Raw genomic sequence first — 23,640 nt, forward strand, 5'->3', positions numbered from 1 at the left:
GGAACAATGGCCGCTACAATTAGCGTCGCGTATGTGCGCCAGCGCATCGGACGTAAACATTGATGACCCACGGTGTTCAAACGCGTTGACTCATCAGATTCACTGAATCGACGCAATCAATGATCTCCCCTTATAATTAGCCGTAGTGCACCAGTGCCGAAACCCCACCAAACTATTGTCAAGTACTTATTGCGAGCGATTTAAGATTATACTGTTTGTAATAGTAGTTTCCAGCGCGACAATCAACTCCGCCTTGTCCCACGACTACACGAAGCGTAACAAAGTCAACACAGGAAGCTGATTGTAGTAACTAGTTAGAGAGTTCATGAAAAATCTATTCCAAAGTTACGAATGTTACACCAAGGAATAAGAAAGATATAATATAACCGTAAAATTATAAAGTAAAAAATATTTATCGATTTAAATGGGAATTGGTAGGTAGAAAGCGGTAAACACAGGAACATAACAGCTAAGTGATCTTTTGACTGTTGAAAAAAAAAATAAGATTGAAATGAGAGTATTAATCGAACATTCAATGAAATGCCTTAAGGACGTTACATAACGCGGCGGTTGCGAGGAAGCGTCTTTTGCGACACTTCCCGCGCAGGCGACGCTCGCGATGCATCGTGCCGCAACGCTTGCTATCGATCTCTCATCTACTAGGTACTAGTTGCAGTTTAATTAACTACTAAATTAACTCCTTTTTAATTACACAAGTGAAATAATGGGCTAATACGCTTGGTGCATATGAGTAAAATACACACTTACACAGTTTGGCACAGACACGCAAGCGAAAACTTCCAATTCCGGATCGTAGAGCATGTCACGTGTTTTTGTCAAACCATATTCGTTGCAAATTAATTGTAAAAGTGCAAACTTATGTAATGTTATAATAAATGTTTTTTAACACACCATTGCTTATAAAGTTGTCGCCTGGTGGTCATCGGTTCGCGTGTTCGCGGGTACAACAACCTGTGAGCATGGCGCATGCCCCTTTTCCTTTGTAATCATGATTAATGTAAGCTAACGAGCGAGGCCGGCGAAAGTGCCGGCGGCAGTGCCGGTCGCGCTCTCATTGCCGCACCGCCGGCACAGAGCGGTGCCGATGCACCGGAACTGTGTACATGCCACGCCCGTCTTGGGGGACCTTGACATTTGCATTGAATTTCTTAGTTCAATTTGGAAGCCATAACTTCTGATAAGATAATTGTGGCCGCCCTGTTATAAGACTAATATAAGTAATGATTGTTAGCATAAGGCTGAACCACCAGTCCAGCTAGCGACAATGCATCGAGACCGACGACGGACGTGCGCCGGATTGTTGTAAAGTTGTCGACTCGGAGCGCCCTTAATTACGCTTCCGTATTAACGCCACGACTCATCAGGCATGCGCGTGCGCCGCCCGTAAGGAATACAACTAACTTGCCGTTTTTAATTAATGCTTCTCTAAACAGTCACGAATTTGCAAAGACTCAAACCAACAAGAAATTAATTTACACCAATTAAGACATACATATTATTTGAAGTTAATGACACAATCCACCAATACACGTATTATCAAACTGCGATACTGGTTGTGTCAAACTGCTATAGCGAAGCTAGCATTAAGTGTTGCCGCTGCTCATATCAACAATCTATTGGAGAATATTTCCGCCTCATGCACGGAAGGATATCGAAACGCGAGTATCCTCCAACAGATCATAATATTGAAGCAGAAAAGTTTAGATGTTGAGAGATTATCGGCTTCGACACAGGCAGGGTGAGTCGGCGCGCCTAACCTTTGAAACCGGACGTTAGCAGCAGCGTTTACGTACCACCTTTAACCCTGACGAGGAAATAATTTACTGCTAATTTATAGCAAATGCATTATATGTGTACTTGACCGCCAAGATAAGGCAGCAAAAACAATCAATATTACTCGGTATCATAATGTCGATTTCAAATCACGTAGTACGTGAGTGCAATGCTGATTAGCTTCATTAGCGGTGACTAACTGACTGATGAAGTGATGACGCACAATACCAAGAAAAGTAGATGTCTGTGAGGATGTGCTGATGTTGGCGATGCGAGGCGCGACATGCGACGACGGCTGGCACCCCGATGATGCGTCGCGCGATACCGCTGCCCAGCTAGATAAGAACTTCGCTGCTATTGCGTAACCACTGTTGCCAATGTCACGATATCAACAATCGCTCATTAGGACGCATCGCATATTGATCATTATGTAGACGTGTAAACGATTTCTTTCCAAGATATTTTTTGTTGTAAGCCTGTGTGGCGTGAAACGAAAGACTGAAACATATTTTGTGTTTGTGTGAGTGCCAGTTTATGGAAGCATCGACCCAAACAGGAAATAATATTGCATTTGACGTTTAGGTTATTACGATTGTATTCGGAAGGGTGACCTTCCATGTCCATGGTGCATTTGGCGAGCAGAATCAGCAAGGTTGCCGGCGCAGGCGCACTGGGATAGGTGCGCCGTCGTACGCCGCCTTGGAGCGGCTAGGTATACCGAACCGGCTGGGTACCTAGCATGAACTAATCTGCGATACACGTTAAACACGTGTAATAGAACTTACAAGATATTTAGTCATAGCCATGATGAGGAATCCTCAGCTCCTCTAGTAAAAAACGCTGCAAAATTGCATGTTACATTGTTGCGCCATTTTGTATTACGTGTGCTTTAAAATCAGTTGTTTGGTGCGTTGCTTAACCTTATGATCGATCGACCAATCCGAACCAGGCTAAATAATAAATAGAGGACGCATAAATAATCTGAACACAAGGGGTAGGCACTCGTGAGTGTCACAAACTGTCACCTAAGTGTAATACGGTGAAGGCTACAGGCTGGACAGCACAACGCGCAATCACTCCCCGTAAGACATACTGCATCGCTGTTATCACGTGTGTCGCTCTCGATCAAACGGTGCGAGAGTAAACAAGTAGCTACTTCATCAATACCGAACTCAATTGAACGCAATCAAATATTGAAAGCCCAACACAATCATCGACATTGGTGCCTGGTGGGCTTTTCTATTCCATAAAAAACCGAATGCTACAAAGACCGCGGATTCTAATATGATAATTTCACGGACTCGCGACAATGACAGCGACAATGAAAGTAAACCCATTAAACTTGATCAAGCTATTACTGTGAGTTGGAAGCGAGATGTGCTCGATTCTCTCTGTTTTTTTAGTCGTCGACTATTAGTCAACTGGAGATGCGATCCATGCCACCAGGCAGAACACTTTAGAATTATGCTATGAACTTAAATCATCCCTAGTTATAAATATTAATGATGAATGAGTAAAACTCCTAGGCCTGTCTGTTATCGTCACTCTGTGGCGGTGTGACTATAAAGCTGATGAAGTGATTTGTTCGCGCAAGCTGGGAGGCTTCGTGGATTCATAGCGCGGGAATACGAGCGGCGCCCCGCACGTCAGACAATGAGGCCGTGCGGTGACCCGGCCGCGTGAACCTCGCATAATTACATCAACATACACTAATTCATTGTGGAAACATGCGCGCAAATCTACTATACACTTTACAGGAAAACTTCAACGAACACATAGAATCATGCCTATCGCAACTATTGCGCGCGGTATTATCGCCACGCCTATACACCCTAAATACTTGCTAATTATGATACGATTCCAGCCGTATAATTGTTAAATATAAACACGAAAAACCTTTAGTATGTATTTTTGATGGGCAGTAGCAGTGGCACATCGAAACTCCAGCAAGTAGGTGAGGAGAAAAACTTGCCGGCAATGCAGGCCCGGCCAAGGTGTTCGTAGTGCAGCGTGTACGCGAGGCTTGTCATCACGTCTCACGTGTGCACGACACATGTGGCCAGTTGAAGCAGCAGCTGCGGACTTGGTGCGGGAAGTGCGCAGACGGCCGCTTGTGAAACTGTTAGGTTATTGCGCAACGCTGCCAGGTAACGGCTCAGTGGTTCGGCGCTCAATATCATGGCACATTAAGACGAGTTAAGTAATGCCTAGACTTCGTGCTCGTACAATGCTTCACTTATTTGTTTGAGTCACTAATAAAATAATTTGTGACAGGCACTTTAAATGTACCAGGATTAACTAGGTTGATAAGCTGGTGAAGGACCCGGTGTGAAAGAGTGTGAGTCACTTTTAGGTTTATAGGTTTTCCACCACCGAATACAGATCTCCATCTTCGCTTTCCAAAAGGACAGGTTGGAAGCGAGCCTGTGTTCATCATTCGAGCTGCCAGTCAGTGGCCGATATGAGAATATTATGATTCGATCGGCTGTTTATCATCTCCGAGCTTATAGCTTGTTCATCGCCACTTCAACTTCAATTCTTTATTAGAATTTCATATGTTAATCGCGTATATCGTTCTGATTCAATCGCGTATACAAATTCCTATCATGGTTCTCTCCATAGCTTGTTCAGTAGGAATGTGGTGGCAGACTACGATTCATAGCCTAAGTCACTACGGTTAACACACACATTGACTGACGCATTAGGGTAGTGAGGTATTTAGTCGATAAGACATTCGACATAACCATCTTATCCATGTTCATCTGAAGGCCTACTCGTCGGGGATCCTCCATTAACAATGCAGTTATTCTACGCAACCTAGCTATAAAGACGTTGCAAAACTGCAAATGGCATAAATTCGTTTATTGTCATTCAGATTTTATTAAAAAAAACAATAACAATTAAGTAAGTCACACAAAAAACATTACATTGTCATTTTATGATAGGGTACAGATTGTTATGTGAATTTTATGCGAGTCTTTTTCAACTTATTTGATTGCATTACATATCTCTAATGTAATGTTTAGGAGAAGCAATATATGTAGCACATTATTGTTCAAGAGCATATTGTGTCATCCTCAGCACAACAATCAATAAGTACAACAATGGTGCTATTGCCGAGTAGCTACATCAACAATGTATACCAATTTCCAATCATGAGGTCACACACCATAATTTAATCATTTCTAATTATAGTGCTTGCCTAATGCATTAAATAGTAACGTGAGCGAATTCCCGGCAATGTGTTATCTTTCTGATAAGAAAATATTCAGGTCAATATCTCATGATAACAGATTTGTAAAACTAGGTGTTGCGGGCGGCTTACAGGTTGAGTTAGTCGCGTTGGGAACAGAGAGCGCTAACATGTCGGTGAGTAGTAACGCAGAGTGCGCGCTGCACCAGACTTGCCTGATAACAGCCGCGCCTATGCTATGACTGTGCCGATTGTAACGCCAAGATAGTATTCACTACATTTTATTATAACCACTTCAAAAATTCATTGGAAAAGTGCTGCTGCTATGATAAAATTCACATAATAAAATTATTTATAATAATATTAACTATTGGTAATTTACTTATAGACCAACACAAAACCCCCGGGTTCAAAAATATCAATTATCTATACTTGTATTACACAGAGGAAAAGGACAATGCCAGGGTCTGGGCTCATAGTTTGCCCAGCAATGGGAGTAGTTCCAGGGTGTTCCTTAGTGCACTCTGAACACGTAATGCAAATATTTTTGAAATCGCTCCCTGGGGTCCCGAGGAAAACCGGTTCAAATATTCTCCATGAAGAGTCACTTTACGAGGCCTGAGCCATTTGCCCAGTAGTAGGAGTGGTTGGAATAGATTCTTTACTTCACTCTTAACACGAAATTAAAATATTTTTGAAATCGGTCTCAAGGGTCCCGAGAAAAACCGGTTCAAATGTTCTCCTTAGATAGTCACTTAACAAAGTCTTTGGCATTTGCCCAGTAGTGGGAGTGGTCAAAATAGGATCTTTACTTCACTCTTAACATGAAATCCAAATATTTTTGAAATCGGTCCCTGGGGTCGTGAGAAAAACCGGTTCTAATATTCCACATGAACAGTCGCTTTACAAAGCCTGTGTCATTTGCCCAGTAGTGGGAGTGATTGAAATAGGTTCCTTACTTCACTTTTAACATGAAATTAAAATATTTTTAAAATCGGTCCCAGGGGTCCCGAGAAAAACCGGTTGAAATGTTCTCCTTAGATAGTCACTTAACAAAGTCTTTGGCATTTGCCCAGTAGTGGGAGTGGTCAAAATAGGTTCTTTACTTCAGTCTTAACATGAAATCCAAATATTTTTGAAATCGGTCCCTGGGGTCGTGAGAAAAACCGGTTCTAATATTCCACATGAACAGTCGCTTTACAAAGCCTGTGTCATTTGCCGAGTAGTGGGAGTGATTGAAATAGGTTCCTTACTTCACTTTTAACATGAAATTAAAATATTTTTAAAATCGGTCCCAGGGGTCCCGAGAAAAACCGGTTGAAATGTTCTCCTTAGATAGTCACTTAACAAAGTCTTTGGCATTTGCCCAGTAGTAGGAGTGGTCAAAGTACGTTCTTTACTTCACTCTTAACATGAAATTAAAATATTTTTGAAATCGGTCCCTGGGGTCCGGGTGAAAAACCGTTTCTAATATTCCACATGAACATTCGTTTTACAAAGCCTGTGCCATTTGCCCAGTAGTGGGAGTGATTGAAATAGGTTTTTTACTTCACTCTTAACAAGAAATCAAAATATTTTTGAAATCGGACCCAGGGGTCCCGAGGAAAACCGGTTTAAATGTTCCACATGAACAGTCTGTTTACAAAGCCTATGGCATTTGGCCAGTAGTGGGAGTGGTCAAAATAGGTTCTTTACTTCACTCTTAACAAGAAATCAAAATATTTTTGAAATCGGTCCCAGGGGTCCCGAGAAATTAATCTGATAAGACTTTTCTGAAAAATAAGTCTTACTCATATGTATATGTCACCGTAAGATTACAAACATCGTTAGATTACAATCTATCTCGAGAGATTGTAAACTGTCGAATTATTGTAAACCGTAACACCTGATTGCAATTTAACGCATTATTTTTCGCTATATTATAATCTATCGATGAGAAATTGTCAAATTGTCAACTGTCCGAAAGCTCTCCCTGATTGGTCAGTCTTTTTGTAAGATCGAGAGCGATGTAGAGCGGTCAAATTGTCAACTGGCGTAGAACGGAATGCATCTTGCGCGCTGATTGGTAGAACGTCAAAAAAGACAATGTTCTTTGCAACTCCCGGTGTTACAGTTCTTTGACGTGCAAAAATAAGTGACGGTTTAATTTTTTATAAAATCAAAAATTGTACTTAATTTTTAAGACTCAAATTACACACAATTAAAAATTGTATTAAAAATTGTATTAAAAATTGAAGTTAGTGACGAAAACGAATCGCTGCAAAACCGACTCCACGTAGTCTTGTCTGCCCTACCCCTAGAGTGCAATTCAAAACCGCGTAGGCGCGGAGGGGCGAGGCGGCCTGCGAGCTGAGGCGCAGGTAGTTTCAGCGCTCGCCGCCGCGGCTGAGGCTGGCCGGCTCCGCCGGCCAGCAAGCCGAAGCTGCGGTGGTGAGCGTGAAAACCATCTGCGACGATAAGCTCGCATGGGACCGCCGGAGCCCCGCAGCGCCGGAGCCGTGACAGAAGATATGCTTGCTGCATGTTGCATGCTTACTTCCATGCTGGGTCAATTAATATGGGATGTGTTATATTTTAAACAAAAAACTCAGTAGGTACGAGTTAAAAAATTAGAAGGTAAATAAATATTTTTATGATGTCATTTAATAGTATTTAAGAAGTTTACTGTTAGAATGCATGCTACAAATTTAGATGCAAAAAAATAACCATCATGCTGAGTTGTATTTAGAGTGGAAGATAACTCGTGGCTAAGATAGTATTATTTAGATGCTCGACGCTTTATTAATTGTGGCTGACTTAGTAATTTAGAAGGCAACATACATTTTTGGGGGCGAATAATGATATTAAAAAGAAGCCTGTTTAATTAGCACCCCTTTTATTTTATTTTTAAATATTAGTTTGTATTTGAAGACAAAATACCTAACTGTATTTTTATAAGAGTTATTTTTATATAAATTTAATACTTGAAGAATTTTTGAAAAGCATTTATTTTATTTAACTGACACCTCTATTTCATTCCTAACTCTACGGGAACTCCATGGGAACAGAACGGCTGGTCGTGATTGGTCGATCTTACAAAAAGACTGACCAATCAGAGAGAGCTTTCGGACAGTTGACAATTTGACAATTTCTCATCGATAGATTATAATATAGCGAAAAATAATGCGTTAAATTGCAATCAGATGTTACGGTTCACAATAATTCGACAGTTTACAATCTCTCGAGATAGATTGTAATCTAACGATGTTTGTAATCTTACGGTAACATATATAGTCAATCTGAATGCTCAGGATCTCGCTGTCAGGATCCAGTACTGGAAAATGTTGGAATGGGTTATTTTTTTTTACTGTAATTTTCAGATAAATTCTAAAAGCGTTGGATTCTAATAAGAACTGACAATGATTTTCTGAAAAAAAGGCAATTACCGCAATATTTTTGAATTTACGGTTTAAATCTACAAGGCGCCTGCGCTAAGAGCTATCTTCTAGAAAAATCTTATCAAGACGAATAAAATAAGCTCAAACATGAGGTAGTTAGTAGATACGTTCTGTTCTCCTTTGGGGAAACTGTGCGGATGTTGAAACTATATTTATTTTACAGAAAAGAGCTGTTCGAGCCATTTATAATCTGGGTCCAAAAGTTTCTCTCAGAGAGAAATTCAAAGAAATAAACATTCTGACTGTTGCCTCTCAATATATTTTTGAAAATTTAATGTACGTTCGTAAAAACATTTCAAACTTTGTTCAAATGTCTGATGTTCATTGCATAAATACTAGGAATAAACATAATCTTGCTGTACATGCTACTCGCCTCCACAGAGTAAGCAACTCGTTCATGGGTCAATGTATACGCTTTTACAATAAACTTCCCAAAGCGGTTCGTGACTTACCTATCAGGAAATTTAAAAATCATATAAAATCCAAACTTTTGAAAAAAGGATATTACAAAATATCTGATTATTTAAATGATAAAGAAGCTTGGGAATGAGCTGCTCGCTTAGTGAGTGATATCTTTTTAAATGCCTGTGAATTGTTACTTTTGACATTTAAATATTATTATCATCAGATAACTTTTTATTAATGACATTCTTTTTATTGACATTTATATGTTATATGTTATAATTGTATTTTTTTTTTTAATTTATTATTATTATTGTAAATGTGAGTATCGTGTATGCGAGCAACATTATATATTCGTATAACATAAATACTGTCTGGCGGGTTTGAGTAATTTTGAATGGCCTACGCAAATGTTCTGCAGATCTGGTATCGTCGTGTGACAGGTCGTTGAGCTCCCTAAGATATGGTTGAGCTACACGACGACTGATGCATGCGTGCCGTCTGTTGGGACTGGTCAGCTCCAGCCTGATGTGGCTCTTTCCTCAAAAGGCCATTCCAGACCGCGTACATGGTGACACTCACACATAATTATTTCATGTATAACATGCTTGGACTTTAAAGGAGACTATGACCCTTGAGTTTGTTTCGGCGTTTCTTCTCAGGGATCAGTCAGTTAGGAAATGCCGGCCTCAGCGTTCTTAAAATGACGTGTAAAAGTGATGTAATGTCCAACTTGCAAAATAAACAATTTCATTTCATTTCATTTCATTTCATTTCATTTCATTTCATTTCATTACGTTGAGGAGTTCCCTCGTCTCTCTGTCGTCTCCATTGTCAGGTCAGATCTTAACCTCCACTGTTTTGTGGTGTCTGAGACATATACCCGAATGACAAGGTTTTACTCGATATATGTCTACAATTTTCGAGAGTCGCTCCCGATTTTTTTAGAGATTCCATCACCAGACCCTGGGCCGGATGACAAAGGAAGTAAGCCCTTTCAAACAATAAAATAATTGTTGAAATCGGTTGGTAAGCGAGGGAGTTATGCACGTACAAACGTAAAAAGAATACAAATGAATTAAGAACCTCCTCCATTTTTGGAAGTCGGTTAAAAAAAAGTTGTCGTGTACAATCCCTCGTATTTGTCAATGAATATAATTCATTTCAATTAAGGTAATAAAAGTGGAATAGTTAAGAGTTCGTAAGCTTATTTTATGTAATATTGAATAAGAGTCAAACCATTTTTTCTCAAGACTCCCGGGATAGATTTCAAAATGCTTTGGTCTGGGACCTAATATAAGCCTATGGAACATAATACACTATGCAGTTACTGTGGGCAACACTTGAGCCCAACTTCCATACAAAGAATAGCATTGTCCTTTGTTAATTAGTTTGTAATAGATAAACTCAAAATCGATTTAAATAAATCTTTCAACTTTAGAAAGCTACAGTATCTGTGAGTAACATAGTCTATATTTTATTCCTCTATGGGCAGTAGTTATAATTAATATCAAAACTCAAACCCTGCAAAGTCAGTAAGTACCCGCTTTAAAAATCCTATAAATATTGAAAATTGTAAAAGTTTATAAGGATGAATGGATCAGGTTTCTTAGTCATCTATCAAAAATCAGAAAGGTTATACCTTTTATTTGGGTGCAGGAAGTAAAAATAAGTTAAATCCCCTCAGGACGCAAGGAAGCCTAGTGTAAGCTGGTAAAAGTAACAAAAAACTTTAGAAAAGCAAAGAACTCACCTTTGATCAATGGTTCTGAGACAATGTTGACATCCTCCTGCGGGATCATGTCCATGAGGCGGGCAATGTCGGTGGCCAGCATGTGGTCCACCACCTCTAACAGCTTGGGCTTGAGGGGGTGGAACTTGGTGAAGTCGTGGTTGGCCAGGGTCTCTTGCATCTTCTTGATGTCAGGGAAGTCACCTGGAGATATCTGCTGCTCCCTCTGAATGCGGTCATATACTTGACCCAAGTTCTTTATTAACTCTTTCTTTTTACCATCCTTGCCAAACATTGAAGGCATCTCTTTCCTTAACTCGCTGACAATATATGCATGAACCTTAGCGAGTCGAGCCCTCTTGATTAAATCGTTTAGTTTGCGTAATGCAGCATTACGAGGCAGAGACTGCATATCTCGGAAGAGATCTTGCTCCTCATCCTCAAATAACCTTCTGTTAACGTCATAGCGCAGGGGCTGATCCCAGAAGGATCCAATATATACACGGGCCACCTCAGGTGTCTGGAGGACCTTACCTAGCGACCACATGAGTGCACCATACACGCGCATCAGCTGCTGGTGGTCGATCATGTCTGCCTTGTTGAGGACGATGCGGATCTTGTCATCGTGGCCGCGCAGCGCCTCGATGCTGCGCCGGAACTCGTCGGAGATGTCTAGCTTGTGCGCGTCGAACAGCAGGATGATGCGGTCGACGCGCTCCGCGAACCACTCCAGCACGCCCGTAAAGTCGTAGCCGCGGTCCACGCGCTGCTTCTCGCCCGATAGGATGCCGGGCGTGTCCACGATGGAGATGCCCTTGAGCACGGGCGAGCTCACGGTCGAGCACTGGAATCGGTTAAGGAACGCGTTGCCGAACTTGCTAAGGGGCCTGAACTGCTTCTTCGGATCTACGACGAGCGCATTGCCGGGAATAACGCCCTCCTTTTCGTCGTACATAACTGCAATGAATCTGTCTGTCGTGGGCTCCGGGCCTATCCTGATACCGGGGAAGTCTCGTTCCAGGAGATATTTAATAAAGGTGGTTTTCCCGGTAGAGTACTGTCCCACGAGCAAGATCATGGGCTTCGCATCGAAGTCCGGCTCCTCGAGCTGTGGTGAGTGGAAGTCGTGGAATTGATAATGTAACTCCAGCGGCAAAAGTTTTGTTTTATAAATCCTTTTGAGACCTTCCACCACATTTTCGATGCTCTCGGATTTTTCACCTTCTTTCTTTAGCCAACTAAACATTGTGTCTTTAAATTAGGTAGCCTTGTTTAATGATAAATAGAGCACTAATTCACTCACTGCAACACTACAAAATATTTTTACAACAAATACGGTAAGACCACCACGATCATCCTCCCCCACAAAAATGAAAATGTCAAGTGACGTGTGTGACGTGATGACTGTGATGACGCATAACATGACGTGACTTAAAGTTGCTATATCTAAAATTATATCCAACTTATATTTTATACTATAATTTATATTACAAATATTAAATATCTAATGTATTTTAATTAGTGCATATACAATATATGATCAAAATGACAATCAAACATGAAAGTTCGTTCAACATCAAACTTCATAAAAGTTGGATATGGTCACACTGATTTTAGTATGACGTATGCATAGATATAATATTACTAAACAAGATTGCGCACGCTCAAAATATATATTTACGAAAATAAACTCTATTCTAACGCAATAAGGTACTAAATTGGTTGCATAATACACAGAGGCAAATCCGAGCCGAGAGGGATAGTTCGAACGGAGGCTGTTTGTCTCTTTCTAACACCTTGCCAGCATAAAAAAATGTTGTGATCAAAAGTTTTGTCTTCCCAAAAACAATTGAATCACTTATATTTTTATCTTATTTTAACAATTGTAAGTCAACAAATTAATAACAATCGCATAATTTTATTCGTATTTATTATTAAAACATAAACAACATAAATTTTTATTTTGCTTTTTTTTTATTTTCTAGCGGTAACCCTGAACATTCTTGGCGCGTAATCAGCATTTAAAATTTTGTTTATTTTTTTTTTGTATTAAATCAATTTAAACTATTAAAATGGTGAAAAAGTGTTGCGTTTCTACTTGCAAAAGTGAATCCTATGGTGGTTGCAATATATCGTTCCACAGGTTAGCTAATAATAACATTTTCGTAAACCAAACAACTAGGGTGCCCATGAATTCTTGTAACGAGTCAAAATATGGGTGATGGATTTTAAAACTGTTGTACTATTGTTATAGCTTCCCAAAAAATGAAGAAAGGCGACATAAATGGCTCAGCAGTCTATATATGAAGTAGAAATACAAAAAAAACAGTCTTCACTTCGAATCTTCCTGCTTTTATACTGCTAATTTCCGCTAATTATTAAAAGCCTTTATTAGTATCTTAAGGTCACAAACTGCGTAAGTTAAAACTTCAATACTAATCTGTGTTTAATAATCTTAGCAAATTCGGATTTGTCTCACATAGCTTAATCTCATAGTCACCCTATTAGAAAGGGACAGACAGCCTCCGTACTAACTGTTTCACTCGGCTCGTTTTTTGGGTTTATATGCGCAGTCCTGTTTACTAATATTATGTCTATGGACGTATGACGGAATGAAAGACATTTCCTTTCATTGATGTCATGTGTCAGAGTGACTGTCGTGACTGAATCAACCTGCAATTCCATGCCTTGCAGATGCTGCTGAAATCACAACACCACGAAGTAGAGATTTTTCTGTACATGTTGTGTACAAAAAATGACGACATTTCACGATGAAATAGAAATTGAAGACTTCGAATACGAGGAAGATGAAAACATGTACTACTATCCCTGTCCCTGTGGTGATCGATTTCAAATAAGCAAGGTTAGAATTACTCATATTGTAAGCTTTTCCAAAGGTTCTCTTATTTCTTCTCAACGAGATCATGCTGAGCAGCCATTCAATTTTGCAAGTGAGAGGTCTGGCCTGGCCATTTGAGAACAAATTATCCCATGATGACCTACTGGTCAAAATTTTACAATCCTGTTGATTTAAATACTTGTGAAAGACCAGATTTGCCACAATGAGTACTTGTGACTTCTTTTTTCTTGCTTGAATGTGTAGGGTGACTTAGGTGAGATGGTAATTATAGAGGGACACAAGCAACTCCGTCCCCCAGCCAAAACATGGATAATTTGGAGTGATATTTCATAGCCAAATTGTTTAGTACCTATCTACAGTAATTTCATAGTTGTGTAGTACCATGCCTATAATATAATTATTTGATTTGACTTCAGGAGGAGTTGTTGGATGGAGAAGAACTAGCAACATGTCCAAGCTGCTCACTGGTGGTCAGAGTGATATATGATTTGGTAAACTATTTTTTTATATTTTATATACATATGGAAGCTTTGTTAATTTCACTTTCATTTTTTTTTGTTAATTAAAGTATGGTAATAAATGATAACTCTTTTCAGGACAAACTGAAGGCAGAAGATGAAGAAAAACATAAATCAGAGAAGAATAGGGAAGCTGTGAGAGCCTAAGTTGATGTATGTGAAACATACAATGGCATGAAATGCCGGCGGCGTATTAACCAGCAGCTCCCTGTCCTGGTAACCTGGTCCAGCAGGCTGGACTCACTGAGATGTCTTGTTGCCAGTCATACAGATTCTGAGCTATAAGTCATCTTGTTGTTGTTTATTTCATACAAATATATTTCCATTCAATATCTTACTATATTAGACATCCAATCATTGGTAGGGAATATTATTATAAGATTTTTTATTGTATTGCGTATATATATATACATGTATTGAGAATACAGTTTATGATACTGGATCTTGTAAATATAAATAAAACAACAAAAGTGGTATAGTTGAATTTACACTCCTTAAAAAATATGATAAACACATTGCCTTATATTTATAATAATAGTGTATAATTTGATCTCTAAAATAATATAAATAAGTCACATTGAAGTACAATCAACTAAATGAACAACTTGACTAGCTAGTGAGAACTTGTCCTAGGCCCCTAGGCTCATACTTGTCGTACTGGACCTAATTCTGTGCAATATTGTCATAACTTGTTAGGATACACATCAACTGGTAGCGTGAACACAACTGCGGCTGGCTGATAATGTTATGAGATCACAATTAATACTTAAACTATGAGAAACTTCAAATTTAGCCAACCTTGTGTTGGTTAACACCACATCAATGTGTTACATCAAAAGGATTGAAACCAAAGGCCTTATTCCAATAGTGGCAATATTACAATATATCCTATAAGTACATACAACATAGTGTGTAGATTATTATTGAGAATATGTTGTAAAATACTCATAATTACAAGAAATTGGTTTCAAAAGTTTCACTATGGTGCTACTGTGTTCTCAGGACATCCATACTTATACATGTCATACATCGGTTGAAATGTTATTCAAAGTAATCATTTACATGATGAAAAGTACACAAATGGTCCATAATATCCTGGAAACACAGGCAGCATGTGGCATTCAACTACTAGCCGTAACACGGGAGCAATATTAGTTCAATTATTATGAACACAGAAGCTTTAGGCTGCGGGGAACTTTGGAAGGACAATTTTGAGCTAATAAATTGCTAACATTGTGCCTAATAAACAAGGAAATAGTAAATGTCATTTTTTTATATTAACTTTAACAACTAGGCAAGCAGAAAGCAATAAATATTGGAATGAATAGATAACAATCACACATAATGTAAGCTTAGCTAACACAACTTATAACATAATTGGAATACTGTAAAAATAAATTCATTAAATATTTACTACCTACTAATGTAAAGGGTATACATTATACTTTTTATTTGTGTATGCTCGGAATTAGTATCAACTAAAAATATTTTGATGAGTTCAGTATATTTCATGACGCTAACATGGCTTCACTAAACGTTGTGGCCACATGATAACAAAGTAGACATGTATAGGCGTTGTTTGCACAAGCAAATTCATAAACTTTATTATGACAGTGTTATTACATATGTATTTTGGCAATTTATTTCTGAATTGTGCATATTTTAGTTAAGAGTCTGGCTTGTTGTATTTCGCTGGTGTTTATTAACAAGCACCGGCCAACATATGGACTGAAATATTATCAGCTATCGGAAATAAATGAAAAGTTTAAAAAAAACACGCTTTTATAAATGCGTGCAAAATCATTACGAGACTTTCCTAAGAAGTCCGAACAACTATGATACGACGTTCTATCATGAAGTTCCGGTTCATATCTTCCATCAGATCAGTTCGACAGTGCCATATTATTGTATTGTCATCAGACCTACATACTGTTGCCAATATTTATGAAGCTACAATGTTTGGAAGATGGTTAAATTCGATTCCATTACATAGTTACATAAAGCGTGTTGAAAAGATGTAGTATTTTTCGACCTTATTAAAAAACTTCTGAAATTAGTGAATGCCAAAATATTTCGTTCAAGTAGTAAATAGTATTTTGATAGTGCATATATTTAGTAGATGTCTAGTGATAACATCTGGCATATTTCTGTCACAAATATCAATTAATACGGGAATTTCATTTTGGTCAATAAGCGTCACATTACATTATTTACAAAATTAAAATAAAGCTTAATCTAACCGTGTAGTTGGAGTGAACACTCCGAGCCTCCGGTACGGCCCAACACACACTACCACTGTTATATCAACATTATTGCGAGACAGTATTTTAATTACTAGTCATTATTTTCAGTTTATTGTGAGACCCATTATTCTGTTCCAATAAATCACGGATACACAATAGAAGTTCAATTAAATTAATTTTGAAACAGGAAATCAAAATATGTACAGTTTGTCAAAAAATACATGGTAATTATTTAAAGTGCTTTTTTATGTATAATTATCAGAATATGATCTGACACCGTTATCCTTATTAAAATAAATGTAAAATCATCATTACTTTTCGTAATCAATTAAATAGTTGAATGACATTGGGTTGTAAGCAAGAAAATCTAGTTTTTCAAAATGCCCACGGGCATGTATGTTTTGACAAGCTGTCGGTCGGAGGGCGTCGGCTAGCCGGTGGCGGGCGGCGCGTGGGCGGCGGGGGCGGTGGCGGGGGCGGGCGCGGGGGCGGCGGGGGGCAGCACGTTGAAGTGCCGCACGGCGGCCTCCAGCGCCACGTTGTTGCCGCTGAAGTACGCCGACACCGCGTTGTGGAACAGCAGCAGCTGCTTGTTCATCACCTTCACCTGCACGCACGCACAACTGCACTCACACCTAACCAATGCTGATCACGACGATATACGAGCATAGCTTTCCGTTCAAGCAATGATCTTTAATTATTATCTGCCCAGCCCTTACTTAATTATGGTGAGGTTGGCTTCCTGTGTAACCGAATTCAGCCGAGAGCCAGTTCTTTACATTGAGCTACCTCCTCAACCAGGTTACTCGGACAACCCAAAAAATACCCTTTAGTAGGACTGGTTGTTAGAATCAGTGGCGGATTTACAAACTTGCCGCTAGTAGGCCATTCAATTTTTGCCGCCTCTAATGATTGTGAACTTAATGATATTTCTGTCAGTTACTAGATTATTTTTGCAAGCCTCTATGTACCGAGGAGTTTAATATTAACAAGTTTATATGACAGCGACTTTGAAGCGTAAAACCTCTATAACTATTAAACGGCTCAATCGATTTTCATCAAACATGTCTAAGAACACTCGCTCGTAAAACACCTGTAGTACAAAAAAAAAACTAAATTGAAATCGGTTCATTAGTTCGGGTGCTATGATTCAGTGGCGGCGTAGCATCGGGTGGTACCCGGGGCGGACTACCTATTGAGCACTCCCCCAAAAAAAACGACAAATGTAAAAACTTTTCTGTTCCAAAACTCAATAATTTTGTACCAAAACGAGTAAAAAAAAACCGCCGTAAAGTGAAAAAGTTTTTAGTTTTGGGACACAAAAATACCTACCCAAACAAGAGTGGAAAAAAAGCACTGCAAAGAGAAGAAGTCGCGAGCGCAGCGAGCGCGAAATTTTTGATGTTTGGAACGCAATAACACCTAAAGAAATCAGAAAATAGTCATTGTCAAGTGAGAGGCGCGAGCGTAGCGAGCGCGAAATTTTTTGAGTCTTGGAACACAAAAATACTCAAACAAGTTTGAAAAAAAAAACCAGAACAAAAACAAGCTAAACTAAACAGCTTAGAAATCGTCAGTTGTTTTTGCTACTTCGGTGCTTTAACTTTTTGTTAGATTGAGGACTCAAAGAGCGCAGAACAAACCAGGAATGATGAAAAAACCGCGAGCGAAGCGAGCGGATTTTTTATTTTATTTTTATTGAAACGCTATTAGAATATTTTAAAATTCATGATCACGTAAGTACCTAAGTATATATTACAGTTTATTCATTTTGCGTTTATTAATAGTTTATTTATATATGGATTGTGTTCTCATATACTCAATTATAAAAAAAAAAACCTGTAAAAAAAATTGCTAAATTTGCCACCCCTCTAAATCTGCCGCCCTAGGCACTGGCCTACTTGGCCTATTGGTAAATCCGCCACTGGTTAGAATATTTGGCTTCTGACTACCCGCCAAAGACGTATAATGAATGACCAAATAAACGGGACCTTCAATATAAAATGCCTTCTGGAACATGCGAGGAATTTGATACAACACTGATGGTCACTCAGTGTTGTACCTGGACAATTTTGTCATAGCCATATGTATATGTTTTCCAGGAATAATGTAGTTTTCCAACAATGAAACAATTTTTCAAATTGGTCAAGCAGTTTTGGAGCCTGTTCATGTCAAACAAACAATAAAATGTTTAGCTTAGCTTTATAAGCTTGGTAGTGGCGCGTACCCTGTTCTCGTGCAGCAGCTTGAGCTTGACGGCGGAGTCGTCGCGCAGACGCTCGTAGGAGCGGCGGCGGCGCGCGATGCTGGCCAGCAGCAGCTCGGGCGGGTTGCCGCCGCTCGCCTCCAGCTCGCTGCGGTACGCGTCGTACTCCACCCTGCGCGCAAACACTTGCAATCACAGCTGTCAATTACAAAGACAAACATGTTGTGTGTGGGTGTGGACACGGACCTGGCGGCCTCGTACTGGCGGATGGTGAGCAGCGTGTCCTCGATGGTCTTGTTGGTGAGCGTGTTGAGCGAGTTGTTGAAGAAGTGTAGCGCCGCCAGCAGCGTCTCGCCGTTCCGCGTCAGCGTGCGCTGCGTGTCCGCGTTGTACAGGAACCTGCACACCACACCAGGTTCTACCGTCTTACGACTACTGTACGACACTGTACTGTACTGTACACCAGACATACTCAACCTTTTTTTAACGGGAACACAAAACCGTTTCGGTCTTGATGCCGCAGAAAGTACGAATCGTTTGCTCGACTACTAAACATCGAATAGTGTCAAGGGCGGATCCAGCTTCGGCACCAGGGGGGGGGTCACAAAGTCGTGGTCAAGTCACAAAAAATATTATATTGTAGCGTATAGATCTGTTAATATTAAAAGTAGTAGTATAAATACAATAAGCGCGATCGTAGCGAGCTCGAAATTTTTACGAATGTGAAGAAAAGTGTTTTCATGTAGAAAATGGCCCGAGCAGAGTGAACGCAATTTCTCGTATTTATACTACACACACGTGCCAAACAAAAAAGCGCGAGCGAAGCGACCGCGAAAATTTTTGTTCAGGTCGAGGACTAAGGTTAAAAAAGTGTTTTTATGTAGAAAATGGTCCGAGCTGAGCGAACGCGATTTCTTGGACAGAATCACAGACGTGAAATTGAAAAAGCGCGAGCGAAGCGAGCGCGAAAATTTTTTTTCAGTTCGAGGACTAAAAGTAGATGAAAACGCTTTCTTGCTGTATAACAAATAGACAGCACAAATACAAGAAAGTGCGATCATAGCAAGCGCGAGAATTTTTTCAGGTTGAAGACTAAACGTTTGAAAAGTATTGTGTACGTAGAAAAGGGCGCGTACGTTTTTTTTATTGCAGCAACAGTAAAACATTTTCTGTGAAAACTTCAATTGTCTTAAGTAAGGGTAATGGTAAGGGTTCATGAGATCAGGGCCGTCTCTAGCTCATGTAGCGCCTCGGTGCAATCATCACCCAAGCGCCACTTATGTATCTATTGAAAGGAATATAAATAAGAACGTTCGAACGAAAGTCACTTTTTTGGTAGGTAAAGGACTTATAAAAATGTTTCCGAATCATTGTAGGCTCAAACTGTTGGCCAGATTTAAGTTATGAAAGTCGAGACAGGACTACGTTATGGCGCGACGATGAGCGCGAGCGAAGCGAGCGCGCAAATTTTTTTAATTTTGGGACACAAAAAGTTCATAAGTTTTAAAAAGCGCTGTAAAGCAACAAGCAGTCGGAAGCGCAAACTGTTTTGTTTTTGAGGACTCCATTAATATTTTTTTTTGTTATATTTGACTTATGAAGTTATCAAAGCAAGGTATATATGATATTGCGCGAGCGAAGCGAGCGCGAAATTTTTTGAACCTACGACACAAAAGCACCTGATTAAATACATTGTAAAGCAACAAGTAGCCGCGAGCGCAGCGAGCGCGAACTTTTTTGAATTATTTGTTTGAAGACTCACAAATCAGACTGGGAATTACGTACAAATAAAAAGGAACCGTGATTAGAGAGAGTGCCATTTGTGTTCGTTGATTCGGTGCGTCATTAAAAATAATAAATAATCAGAAATACATTATTTTTTATATTATAGTTCGGCCATTCAGAGAATGCGTTCCTGACACGTCGCGATTGAACTGACGACGTAACTTTGCAATGGCGTTGCAGTTACGATAAAAATATTTTTGCTGGTTGTTTACCGTTTTAACAATTGAGGAGCATTAAAACAACATTATTATATCAATAATCAATGAATGTAGTTACGTCGTCAGTTCAATCGCGACGTGTCAGGAACGCATTCTCTGAATGGCCGAACTATAGTCATTTACTCGCGAGCGTAGCGAGCTAGAATTTTTTCACTTAGTTGGAGGATGTTAAAAGTTAAAAATAATCAAAATGATCGATCCAACAAAGCGAAGGCGACTTTTTTGTCAGTATCATGATACAATGTGGAACTTCCTTATCGAACGGGTGTAATTTCTTCGAAATTTCCTGGTGGTGGGGCGTCCCGCGGCGCCCCTGAGACCGAGGCGCCCGGGTTATTCGCACACCCTGCACCATAGGTTAAGACGGCCCTGCATGAGATACAGCATGTAATGTAGACAACCCGGACAGCGGATTCTTAGTAACAGGATCCCGTTTCCTCCTTTTGGGTACGGATAAAGAGTAAATAAAGAATAGAGAGTGAGCGTTGCGAGCACGAATTCTTCAGCAAAACTACTCTACCTGTAACTATGTAGGTATCTACCTATTCACTCGGAATAAAAATTATCTTATACTTATAACAAAAACTGAAAACATCGTGTTTAACCATTTCAATTATTGGTCCCCTTAGGTCCTGAACCTGGCCCAGGGGGGGGTCATGACCTTGTGACCTACCCCCTGGATCCGCCGTTGAATAGTGTACTCGCAAAAATTGAAGGATATTTTTTAGTAGTTGATTTTCATAAGTGATTTTCAAGAAGCTGTATCTCTTAGGAAAATTATCGGTAGGTATGGCTGCTGTAGACTGTAGTAGGTACTGGTCGCATGTTATTAATACACGTTTAAGGAAAGGTCAATGGACAGAAGAAACAAAAAAAATAAGCAGCTGACAGACAGTAACTGCTCGGTCGGTAATGGCCAGACTTTGTTTGCAAGGGCCCAGTGGTTGTCAGACAGACATTGTCTTAACTGTTCCCTAGCTAGATACTGGGCATTCGGAAACTATACCCGATGCAGACATCGACGGCAGTGTAAGTTAGCGAATCTGTACATGTGTGTGTATTAGCGTGGGGCACTGACTGGTTCTGCAGCTCGGGCGACTTCTGCGCGAGGTCGGCGAAGGCCTCGCCCAGCGCGCGCTGCGTGGCGGCCGCGGCGCCGAGCTGCGCCGTCAGCGCGCCCGACAGCCGCAGCACGCCCGCGTACTTGCGCTGCGTCTCGCGCAGCATCTCGATCTGCGCCTCCAGCTCTGTGCACGCACAGACACCTCTTACAATGCTGTACTACGCTCCATTGTTTTAAATATTCACAGTGAGAAGTAATAGTGTCACAAACAGATACAAATATTTATTTCTTAGAGAAGTAGTTAATAATATACTAAAATTATATATCCCTTAAACGTTAGGCAGTTCCGCAGTGGACAGCAAGAAGGTGATATGATGAGGACAAATGCAACAACTTTAAGCTGTAATGACAGGACACTATCCTATAGATATAGTATAAGTAGAGATAACTTGAGTATATTATATTCACCAGTGTCAACAGTGCGTGAGCTCTTGCCGAGCTTTTCATACAGTATCTGCTTGGTGCACTTGTATGTGGAGACACCCCAGTTGCGGATAGCGTCCAGCTTGCTTGACCCCGAGCGCAGCAATGTGCCCGAGCCTGTTCCATTCTGTGATACATCTGGGGGAGCTGAACCATAACCATTTCATTATTATGTGCCAATTCAGTGTGTAACTTTTAGTAACATGTGTAGTGCATCTCTTAAGGTATTAATAAAACATGTATGTTAAATATATTCCATAATATCCATTCAGTGACAGCTATGATTTTCTAACGCAACATGCCAACTGCTAAGCTCTTGATTATTTATATATCTTGCTACTTTATAGCATGAGATGTGTTGGACAGATTAAAGGAGCATGACTCATACTTGGATGCTTACTCAGTTTTATTGTGGTAAACTCATTATATTGAATTCAGTATATTTGATTTGGTTGTAGTAATGACACATCACTTAAATAAGTCTGTCTAAACCCAGATTAAGTCAGCTAGAGAGTCAGACAGTTCAGTTAGTAGTTACATGTGCACTTGTAAGACTTACCGTAGGCTGGCGGGAAAGGCATGGACCGCGACGTGGGGAACTTGGCCTCGGTGCCCGATGTGATGGAGTCGCTGGACTCGCGCAGCGGCGGAGTGTCCTTCAACATCTCGTGGATGCTGCGCTCCGACTGCCTGCACGGTAACATTGCGTTACGACACCCACTCGAACGGCCCACGCGCCACGATACCAATACAAACATTACAAATTTCAAGCAAGAATTAGTTTAAAAACAGATAACAACCCGGTATTGTTGTACAAAAGATAGATTGTATTTCAGTAAAACTTAGAACACACCATTTAGACATCTTGGCGTAAAGAAGATATCTTCCTCAGCGGCCTGACGCGTCGGTCACTATAAAACCTCACACCTATTTAATTACACGTTATGCTTAGCATTATTCAAAGAAATGCCGGAAAATATTGTAAGAATTCGACACAATCGACGCTAGAGTACACTAAACTTTGACAATGACAAATTGTCAATAATATCAACACAAACTGGGGTATTTTGACAGCAGATGGTCAAGATAGCCACTAAGTTAGAGAGAGAACAGAATAGGGTGTTTTTTTTAGTAATGGCAACATGGGATTCTGTAGCCTTATTCGCTAACTCCACTGACAGCTCGCAGATATCATCAATTGGTAAAGTGTACATCAGTAAATTGTCAAACAGCTATTTTCTTATTCGCTAACGCCAGTTACCAAATGAGATGACGTCATCAGCATCGACACAGGCTGATATCCACCATGACTCATTTTGACAGCGGTTTCTGTATCGATAAACGTTATATTGCGATTCCGTAAGCCCAGTGGACATCAAATTGATAGCCAATGTCATTTTTTGAAATACACTACAAATAGCAGTGTTTTATGCCTCATCACTGGGATGTCTATACTATATTGTTGCATCAGACATATTAGATTTCTCTAATTTTGCGATTCCAATAGAAATACAAACCCTGAGTCGTTTCCTTTATTTTTTGATAGTGTTATTTTTATTTGTATTATTTTAATTTGTTTTATCTTTCTTTGTGTGGAATAAAAATTTCGCGTGTATTTTTGCTGGCATTTGTGGAATAAGAGACAAAACGAAGTTTATCCAGAATCCAGAAACGTCGTATGCGAGATTGCAATAATTCTCTGGATT

General features: G+C 39.8%; 3 protein-coding genes across 4 annotated transcripts in view; 1 reads left to right on the forward strand and 2 right to left on the reverse strand.

The window, feature by feature from the left end:
• LOC124640632 (EH domain-containing protein 3) overlaps positions 1 to 11,937 on the reverse strand; it is a 24,980-nt gene extending 13,043 nt beyond the window's left edge. Inside the window, exon 1 of the mRNA XM_047178492.1 lies at positions 10,580 to 11,937. Within this exon, the coding sequence (XP_047034448.1) occupies positions 10,580 to 11,804 (1,225 nt within the window). The 5' untranslated portion in view covers positions 11,805 to 11,937. The remainder of the gene's footprint in view (positions 1 to 10,579) is intronic.
• A 1,253-nt stretch (positions 11,938 to 13,190) lies between these two features.
• On the forward strand, positions 13,191 to 14,412 carry LOC124640803 (DPH3 homolog). The gene is made up of 3 exons (XM_047178733.1): positions 13,191 to 13,421; positions 13,835 to 13,909; positions 14,015 to 14,412. The coding sequence occupies exons 1-3, from the start codon at positions 13,314 to 13,316 to the stop codon at positions 14,081 to 14,083; spliced, it is 252 nt and encodes an 83-aa protein (XP_047034689.1). The 5' UTR covers positions 13,191 to 13,313; the 3' UTR covers positions 14,084 to 14,412.
• LOC124640801 (arfaptin-2) lies at positions 14,408 to 22,990 on the reverse strand. Of its 2 annotated transcripts, XM_047178732.1 has the most exons (7): positions 22,788 to 22,990; positions 22,494 to 22,624; positions 21,920 to 22,081; positions 21,467 to 21,635; positions 18,632 to 18,784; positions 18,407 to 18,557; positions 14,408 to 16,786 (listed from the first exon to the last, which is right to left on the reverse strand). In XM_047178732.1, the coding sequence occupies exons 1-7, from the start codon at positions 22,796 to 22,798 to the stop codon at positions 16,610 to 16,612; spliced, it is 954 nt and encodes a 317-aa protein (XP_047034688.1). In that variant the 5' UTR covers positions 22,799 to 22,990; the 3' UTR covers positions 14,408 to 16,609. The 2 variants fall into 2 exon arrangements, with proteins under 2 accessions (XP_047034688.1, XP_047034687.1); XM_047178731.1 differs by lacking the exon at positions 22,788 to 22,990 and having other exon boundaries at positions 22,494 to 22,773.
• Positions 22,991 to 23,640: the final 650 nt, after the last annotated feature.

The sequence above is a fragment of the Helicoverpa zea genome, chromosome 21 (assembly GCF_022581195.2).
Source record: "Helicoverpa zea isolate HzStark_Cry1AcR chromosome 21, ilHelZeax1.1, whole genome shotgun sequence".
In the NCBI taxonomy this organism is placed as follows: Eukaryota; Metazoa; Arthropoda; class Insecta; order Lepidoptera; family Noctuidae; genus Helicoverpa; species Helicoverpa zea.

Excerpts from the sequence above, each read along its gene's own strand:
- LOC124640801 (XM_047178731.1), bottom strand. The coding sequence starts at position 22,692 with ATGTTTGTATTGGTATCGTGGCGCGTGGGCCGTTCGAGTGGGTGTCGT. Across the intron at positions 21,636-21,919 it reads CTCACGCACTGTTGACACTG|AGCTGGAGGCGCAGATCGAG; the intron begins GTGAATATAATA and ends GTGCGTGCACAG. Across the intron at positions 16,787-18,406 it reads AGCTGCTGCACGAGAACAGG|GTGAAGGTGATGAACAAGCA; the intron begins GTACGCGCCACT and ends GCGTGCGTGCAG.
- LOC124640803 (XM_047178733.1), top strand. The coding sequence starts at position 13,314 with ATGACGACATTTCACGATGAAATAGAAATTGAAGACTTCGAATACGAG. Across the intron at positions 13,422-13,834 it reads ATCGATTTCAAATAAGCAAG|GAGGAGTTGTTGGATGGAGA; the intron begins GTTAGAATTACT and ends ATTTGACTTCAG. Across the intron at positions 13,910-14,014 it reads TCAGAGTGATATATGATTTG|GACAAACTGAAGGCAGAAGA; the intron begins GTAAACTATTTT and ends AACTCTTTTCAG.